The following is a 9,406-nucleotide window of genomic DNA, read 5'->3' on the forward strand; positions in this document are numbered from 1 at the left end:
GTATATCTAAAATGTACCAATAACCATGGTGGTGCATGCTTGCAATCCTAGCACTTGGGAGGCTGAGGCAGGAGACTTGAAAGTTTGAAATCAAGCTGGGCTACAAAGTGAGCTCAAGACCAGCCTGAACTGCATAGTGAGACCCTATCTCAAAAAGACCAAAAAAAAAAAAAGTACCAATAAAATTAAAACAAAGCTAATACTTCCCCTGCTTATAATTATAAAATCTTGGTTCAGTTTTCCACAGAGGATAATATTTTACTTTCAAGCTTTTTTCTTGTCTTTTTACAAAATATTTTTTAATGTACCCCTTTTTTTGTTTATTGTGGGAGGATAAAGTGTAGTAGACAAGTAAATGAGTCTAATTTCTATACCAAGGCATCAAGTTGTACATTTTAAATGTATTTCATTTCTACTTGCCAATTATACCTCAGTAAAGCTATAATATGAGGAGCTTAATTTCTTATATTCCTTGATACAAATAGTACCAGTTTTTGATGTAAATAGTATTTACAATGATTAATAGCCAGGATAGAATATGTATTTCTTTATATTATTTCCTAATGTTTAATGCATTATCCATTAAATTAATGAAAGGATAAACTTCCATTGTATCTTTATGTGCAAAAATGTTTTTAAGTTGTGTTAAAATATACACAACATAAAATTTACCATTTTAGCTGGGCATGTTGCTACACATCTATACTGTAATCCCAGCATTTGGGAGGCTGAGACAAGAGGATCATTGTGAATTCAAGACTAGACAGTACTACATAGCAAGACACTATCTCAACAAAAACAAAATGAAATGAAAATTTGCCATTTTATATGGAATGTAGTACTGCACACTTGTAATCCCAGCATTTGGGAAGTTGAGGCAGGGGTATCCCAAGTTCATGTTCCACTTGATCTATACCATGCCCGGTTATCTTGCCTTAGGTTTGAGTGCCTGGGATTATATGCATGCTATAATTACTGATGCTGATAATTTCATTTTTAATTTTTGGAGTTTCCTGTCTTTTGAAGTATGTTTAAAATTTTATTTGTTCTCTGAAGTATTTTCTAAATAGAAGCATGGGCAGGTTACTTAAAATGGGCATAGGGACTTAAAAGTTCTTTGAAATCAGGCATAGTAGTATATGCCTATAATTCCAGTTTGTTTTTTTTTTCTAGGAATCAAACTCAGGACCTTACACTTGCCAGGCAGGCGCTTATGCCACTGAGCTATATCTCTGGCTCCAGTTTTGTTTTGTAGGGGGTGTTTTGTTTTTTGGTTTTTTTGGGAGATGGTCTGGTGTATAGCTCAGGCTGGCTTTCAACTCACTATGTAGCCCAGCATGGCCTTGAACTCTTAGCAATGCTCCTGCCTCAACCTGCACAACTGAGGAAAGTTTGGGAGGTGGAGGGAGGAGGACTGATGGGAGTTCAGGATTTCTAAGCCAGTGTGGACATTGTAGCAACATCCTTCATCCAAAAAAAAAAAAAAAATACAACTAATTTGAAGACAACAATATGCAATATAACAACCATTGGTGAATTCTTACCATCTTGTCTGGTGAAGTTCTGTATCATTTCTAATGTTTTTATTATTATTATTATTTTTTATTCTCTTTAATGGTTTGATTACTCTTGCATTCTTATATCTGGTAATCTCAGCAACTTCACTGAAGATAACAATATGTAATATACCAATCACTGTTAATTCCTATCACTCTGTTTTGAAACCCTGTATCATTTTTGTTGTTTTCGCCTTGTTTTGTTTTTGTCTATGTTGTTGTTATTTTGCTATTTTTAAAATAAAATCTTTTAGGGGCTGGGGATTTAGCTCAGTGGCACAGCGCCTGCCTGGCAAGTGCAAGGTCATGAGTTCGATTCCTGGTACCGGAAGAAAACCAAAAAAAAAAAAAAAAAAAAAAAACCTTCTGAAAATAATGGCTTGCCTATAAATGTTTAGCAACTACCTGGGAGGTAGGGGTGGGTTTAAAATGCAATCTCTTAGGCTTTGGGCTAGGAATGGGAGACCATGCATGAAGAAGTCATGTAATAAAGTCCCAAAGTGCTGGAATTACAGATGTGGGCATCATATTCATCAAGATAAACTACTTTTGATATTATCTAATATATCCTAACAATTTCCTGTTTTTCTGTTTACTTTACAAAAAAAGGTCAGACCATAATGCTGATTTTACCCTGAACAAATCAATAAATATAGTATCATATCAAAGTCAGATTAGTCTCTTATGGTTCAAGAAACTGCTGGCTTCAAAAAGCCAGGCGTGGTTGTATATGCCTGTAATCTCAAAACTCTAGGAGGCTGAGGCAGGAAGGTCTTCAATTTGAATCCACCCAAGGTAGTTTAGTGATTTTTGGGAGGCCCTGTCTCAAAATTTTAAGGGTTTCATGTTCTACCATCTGAACTAGTTGAGCACTCTTTCAAAATATTATAAGGGCTGGGAATGTAGCTCAGTGTGAAGGCCTCACGTTTAATCCCCAGTGCCCATACATACACGCACCCTTGTGCACATACGCACACAGTATAAAAATAATAACTCTTTATTACAAATACTACAGAAATACATAAAGTTAAAAAAGGTGAAGGCCTATCCCTAGTAGGTGTTTGTATATATCATTTTCAAAAACTGCATGGTATTTGAAATATTGATTTTTTTATTAACTAACGTTATTGGTACATTTTGGGTACACATTATGATCACATTCATTATAATGAATTTGTACCTAGACATGATATAACTTGATTTTTTTTTTCCATTCCCCTACCCTGCTTCAATCCCTTTTTCTCAAAAACTCTTTTTCTGCAAAAGCTTTGTTTCTATTTTGTCCTTCTTTTCTCATCATTTTTTGTCTTTTCCCTTCCTTCCTTTTCCCCTACTCCCTCCCTAGTTCCCCTTCCCATTTGAACATTTTCTTCCTATTTCACAATATCTATTACACATGAAATACTGAGTTTTTGAGGGGGTGCTGGAAATTGAATCCACGGCCTCACACATAACAAGGTAGTATTCTATCACTAAGCTACACGTTTAGCTCTCAAACATTCATAGTTTTAAGTGTAAGTTTTTACTCTAATTTAGTCATTTTTTATCACCTATGTCTGTTGCAGTGCTATACTTTTTTTTCTCTTAGAGATTTACTACAGATCAAGATCCCAGGCTAGGAGCCAATTAAGTAAATTGAGGTTATTTAGATTGTATAATTTTATAACTCTTGAAAGCCTCTTAATTTTGGTGGCATATATTTGTAGCTCTTTGGTTAATGTGGTTTATTTGTAATAAAGGTAACTGAGTATCTCTGAAATAAAGTTGTTCTGTACTTTAACTTCAAACCATATTTCCTGCCAGAGGTAGAAAAGTGTTACTTACCTGATCATCACTGACCCTAGGGACTTCTTCATGTTTTTGTATTACTATAGCATATGACGGTGGCTACGCTGAATCTATTTTGATTTAAATATAAGAGAGATACATGGATAATGATTTCAAAATGTTAGCTAATTTTAAAATTTTTATATATTTTATTTCTACTTTTTTCTTTTTCTTTCCTTTTTGTTTGTTTGTTTTTGAGACAGGGTCTATCTGTGTAGTTCCGGCTGGCCTTGAACTCACAGTGCTCTTCCTGCCTCAACCCCCTAAGTGATGGGATCACAGGTGTGCACTATCACACTCAGTTTTGTTTTTCTATTTTTTTCCACAATGCTGGTTATAAAATCTAGGGCCACATGCATGCTAGTCAAGTACCATTCTACATCCCTAGTGTCATCTTTTCAAAGTTTCTGTCACATATTAAAATAATAAAAAATATAAAACAGAAAAACCAAAGTATTTTGGTTATTAATATGTGTTTTGGTTTATAAAATAATTATTTGTGCCGATTTTTAGTTCCAGAAAGCTGACTCTGATCTGGATTACATTCAGTATAGGCTGGAATATGAAATCAAGACTAATCATCCTGATTCAGCAGGAGAGGTAATCTATAAACTGAATATTTTATAAAAAAGATATTCTGATAATGTTTCTAATAGTATACGTGTGTAGTGTGTGTGTGTGTGTGTGTGTGTGTGTGCATGTGTTAATGGAGATTGAACTGAGGGCTTTGCACATGCTAGGCAAATGCTATACCACTAAACTATATCCTCAGCCCTCATATTTCTACTAATAAAAGAATAAAACAATTACATATTCACAATCGTGTCATACTGAATTTATAGATTCTTAAAAATCTTGTGATGGAAGCTTGGTCAGGGCATACTGAAAAGATTGTAACACATGTCAGTGAAATTTGTGGCACTTTTCTTGTTATTTTTTTCCTAATATTTAAAAAAAGAATCATTGAGCCAGGTATAGGGGTACACACCTATAAGCCCAGCCCTTGGGAGGCTGAGGCAGAAGGATTGCTGTGAATTAGAGGCCACCCTGGGTTACATACGTGAGTTCAAGGCCAGCCTGCGCTACATAGTGAGACTCTGTCTCAACCCCCCATAAATAATACAGTACAATACAATACAATACAAAAGAATCATTGAAGGCTGGGGACGTAGCTCAGTGATAGAGAGGTTCTCTGGTATGTTTAAGGCCCTGGCTTCCATTGCGAGCACCAAGACCAAAAAGAATCACTGATCTCAGAAGTACAAACCAGGGTAGAGGCTGGAGATTGAGGTCAGTGGCACAGCGCCTGCCTGGCAAGCGCAAGGTCATGAGTTTGATTCCTGATACCAGATAAAAACCAAGAACACCCCCCCCCCAGAAAAAAAACCAAACCAGGGTAGAAACCTCTGAAATTCCATGAGTAGCTGCTACTCATGTAGGGCAGTTATTCTTCTGAAAGTACTGGTAGCCCTGCTAATTCTCGTAGGAAGAAAATGACATACTGTTCAATTTGTTTAATTATACAGTGTGAGCAGTGACTTTTGCATAAAATTGTGTGCTTAATTATTCTAAGACCAGGTAGATTAGGAATATTATCTATTCATTAATATTTATTTTTCGGATGGAAGTCTGTTTTGCCCACGCTGCTCTCAGGCTCCTAGGCTCCAGTGATCCTCTCGACTTAACCTCCTGAGTGTCTGGGAGTATAGACACACACTACTGCCCCTAGCTGACTCTGCTTATAGCCATAAAATCACAACTATAAGTATCCATGCCCATGGAATAAAAGGAAATGATGCCTAAAAGTATTAATATCTTTGACAGTTCTTGCCAGCAAACAAGACATATATATACTTTGGTCCTGGAAATCAAACTCAGGAACTAGTGCTTGCCAGGCAGACACTGCACTGCTGAGCTATATCCCCAGCCCAAGACATACTATATTTTATAGTTTTCAAGAAAGTGAAACACATTAAAATTTTTTTTGCCTGGGTAGAAGTACAAATTAAAGTGGTATTTTATACAAAGTCAGGAAAACTTCATGAATGTTCAGTTTTTACTGTTTAGTTCATGGTATTTCAGAATTTTGATGGGAGTATATTTGAATTATTCTAGATCTTGACTTTTTTCTTTGTCTTCTGTTTTCTGTGGCACTGGAGATTGAACCAAGGGCCTTTGCACTGAGCTACATCCCAGACCCTTTTTTGAAACAGGATCGCTCGCTGGCCTTGAACTTGTGATCCTCCTGCCTCAGCCTCCCAAGTAGCTAGGATTACAGGCTCATGCTTAATATTTTGAGGAACCACCAAACTATTTTTTTGAAGTAGCTGAATCATTATATAGTCTTAGGGTTTTCTTTTTCTAGTTGTGAAATATTCATAACACAAAATTTACCTTTTTTTCATTTGTTTTTTGAGATTGGTTCTCACTATGCGAATCAGGCTGGCCTTGAACTCACTATGCACCAAGATGGCCTCAAACTCAGAACAGACCTCTTGCCTCACCCTCTCAAAGTGCTGGGATTACAGGCATACCTACATCCACACTCAGTGTTACCTTTTTAAAGTGTAGAGGTTAGTGCCCCCATCATGGGAATCACCACTCTACTTTTTTTTTTTTGGTTTTTCTCCGGTACCGGGAACCGAACTCACGACCTTGTGCTTGCCAGGCAGGCGCTTTGCCACTGAGCTAAATCCCCAGCCCCCCACCATTCTACTTTTGTCTTTATGAATTTGGCTTCTCTAGGCACAGCATAGATCTAGAAGCATGTATCTGTCTATTTGTGACTGGTTGATTTCACTTCATGCACTGCACTCAAGATTCATCCATATTGTAGCAGTGTCAGAACTTCCCCTATTCCCCTTTTTTTGTCTTTTTGAGACGGGGTTTTGCTATACAGTTCAGGCTGGCCTTGAACTTACAGCAGTTCTCCTGTCTCAGCCTCTCAAATGCTGGGATTACAGGTATGTGCTACCATGCCCGGCCACTTCCTGGCCTTTTTAAGGTGGAATAATGTTCCACTGTATGTGAGTTTATCCACTGTAGGTTTCTTTATCTGTTCATCTGTCAATGGACATTTAGTTTGCTTCCAACTTTTGGCTATTGTGAATATTGCTGCTATAAACATTTGTGAATAAATATTTGTTTGAGTACATGCTTTCAGTTCTTTTGAGTACACAGCCAGCAGTGGAACTGCTAGATTACATAGTAATTCTGTATTTTAATTTCTGAGGAACTATATCTTTTTAAACACTTTAATATTTATCTAATAACTTTCCTTTCCTTTTGTGTGTATGTGTTACATTTAGGAATGAAATCATTCTCTCAGTGTTCCTAGGTTTGCCTAATATTAGGCCTAATGATTGTTTGTCAAGAAAGAGGAAAGTGCCAGGTATAGTAGTCTACACCTATAATCCCAGCGTTCCGGAGGCCAAGGTGGGAGAATTGCTATGAGTTTGAGGCCAGCTTGAACTACATAGTGAGACCCTATCTAAAAAAAATTAATTAATTAATTTTAAAAAAAGAAAAAAGAAAGTAAATTACAAGTTTTTAATATTTACTATCTCCCTGTGGTGATATACTGTGTGTACTGGTAGTAAATATTCATTGACATTATATGCCAGCCACTTGTGGTGAGTATATGTGTTTACTCAGCTCCACATATATACATACTTTTATTTAGCCCCATTACCTTCATTTTAGTACCATTTATGACTTGGAGGCTGTCAACAACTGTGCATAAAAGTCAACCTTTTTTGTCTAGGGTGTATTTATACAGAGACATACAATAAACTATAAGTTCCTATTATTATGTTTTCATCCTTAATTTTTCCAGAACAGTAATTTTGTTTCATTATTTATTTATTTATTTATTTACTTACTTACTTACTTACTTACTTATTTTTGTCTTTTTTGGAGACAGGGACTTGCTATGCAGTTCAGGCTGGCCTTGAGCTCACTTTGTAGCCCAGGCTGGTCTAGAACTTGCAGCAGTTCTCCTCCTGCCTCAGTGTCCTCACTGCTGAGATCACAGGTGTGCAGTACCACACCAGGCTTTCCCTGTCAATTTTTTTTGTGGTACCAGGAATCGAACTCAGGACCTTGCACTTGCTGGGCAGGTGCTTGTGCCACTAAGCTATATCCCCCACCCCTCCCTCTCAATTTTTAAAAGCTTAGTAAATAGTACAACTAATACCATATTTTCATTTGTTTCTTTAAAAGACTTGGCATTCTGGTGTTTGTTCATACACTGGCTCTTTTCTGTTCCCTCATGAGCAGCAATGTCATTAGTGGAGCGTTTCTTCTACATTTTTATGGCCTTTTATCGCCCACTTAAGATAAATAAAACCTTAAAATGAACTGAGGTGTCATAGGCACAAAATTAAAGTGCAGTACAATTTACAAGTGTTAATAGAACACAGTGGCTCTAAGAGCCAGTTATTGGAACAAAGCAGGCTATGTGTATATTTTTTTTCCTTTGTGATGTGGCGTTGAGTTCTGTCCATAATCTAGTCATAAGCAGGCCACATAATATAAAACATGTTATATTGACTTACTCATTATTATATCAGTGTTATTAGGTGCAGTTAATGTTATAGGAAACATGTGGTATGGATAACTACCTAATTACCTGTCCTAATTCTTCAGCTGTAGTGGCTGTTTATTTCTTATACTTCATTCAACAATTCTCTCTTTTCCTAATTTTCAAAGGTGATCATAGATCAGTTCTTGCCATTTTTCTTCCCCCTTCTATGAACCTCTGTTTGGAGAATTCATCATTTCTTTTGAGTTGTATATACAGGTCTCTGAGCTTTTTAGTCTTGAGCTCCATTTTAGTTACCTATGGGTCATTTATACTTACATAATTCACTCTTGATATCTTCTTGCCTCCTATAAAATTTCTTCTTAACTTTAAGCTCTTATATCAAATTAATTGTATAAATTTGATGAGTCAGGAAGATAACAGTTGTTTTGCTTGTTTTACGAGACAGGGTCTTGCTATGTAGTTGAGGCTATCCTGTAACCCAGCAATCCTCCTGCCTTAGCTTCCCAAGTCCTAGCATTATAGGTGTATGCCACCATGCCTGTAATCCCAGCACTGGGAGCCTCCGGCAGAAGGATCGATGCAATTTTGAGACCAGCCTGGGCTACACAGTCAGTTCAAGGCCAGTCTGGACTACAGAGCAAGTATAAGATGCTGTCTCAAAAAAAAAGAGAGAAGACAGGTGTTTTGGATGTTGTTTGGGGCAGTCCTGGGAATTGAATGTAAGGCCTTCACACCGTGCTGCCTCCCACAAAATTGTTTAGATTGGGCTCAAATTTGTAATCCTACTGCTTCAGCTTCCAGAGCAAGAGTTCATTTTAAGAAGATGAAAAAAGAACGACAAGACCAGTATTGTCAAATTGTGCACTATACAGCTTGCTTGCTGCTTATTTATCTGTCTATCTCTCTATCTACCTATCATCTATCTATCTGTTGTGCTAGAGATTAAACCCTAGGTCTCATTGCATGTTAAGGACATAGTGTACCACTGAGTTACATCTCTTGCTGGCCTTTTGATTGTTTTAAATGACTTGGTAAAGGATACTAGTCTACAGGATATTAAACTGAATGAGAATAATTATTATAGGTTCTAGAAGTTTTGTGGCAAATGGAGTAAGAAAATAAGAAAATTATTTTGTGCTTGTCGGGGCATGTACTTGTAGTTCAGGCTGGCCTTGAATTCAGTGGATAGCCCAGCCTGGCCTTGAACTCAAGGAGATCCTTCTACCTTAGTCTCCCAAGTGCTGGTATTATAGGCACGCACCACCATGCCTGGTAGTAGTTATTTGTATTACAAAATGAATCTGAAAACCAATATAGTTTATACAGTTTGAGTTGGCATGAATTTTATATTTTATGTATATATTAAATAAACTGGTATTTACTTATATTTTAGCCCCATGGCAGTGTGTTTATTAATTTTATAATTAGTGGTTTCAAGTTATCCTATTCTTGTTTTTGTCTTTTTGAGACAGGGTCT

General features: G+C 36.8%; 2 protein-coding genes across 9 annotated transcripts in view; both read left to right on the plus strand.

Annotated features, from left to right (window-relative positions):
- The window catches only part of Ska2 (spindle and kinetochore associated complex subunit 2), a 22,223-nt gene extending 16,927 nt beyond the window's left edge, over positions 1-5,296 (plus strand). The window contains exons 4-5 of the mRNA XM_013519227.1: positions 3,897-3,983; positions 5,005-5,296. Of these exons, the coding sequence (XP_013374681.1) occupies positions 3,897-3,983; positions 5,005-5,044 (127 nt within the window). The 3' untranslated portion in view covers positions 5,045-5,296. The remainder of the gene's footprint in view (positions 1-3,896; positions 3,984-5,004) is intronic.
- Trim37 (tripartite motif containing 37) overlaps positions 1-9,406 on the plus strand; it is a 174,422-nt gene that overhangs the window by 17,148 nt on the left and 147,868 nt on the right. The gene's annotated exons all lie outside the window — the stretch shown is intronic.

Source organism: Chinchilla lanigera, unplaced genomic scaffold, assembly GCF_000276665.1.
Source record: "Chinchilla lanigera isolate Chin_1 unplaced genomic scaffold, ChiLan1.0 scaffold00050, whole genome shotgun sequence".
Taxonomy (NCBI): Eukaryota; Metazoa; Chordata; class Mammalia; order Rodentia; family Chinchillidae; genus Chinchilla; species Chinchilla lanigera.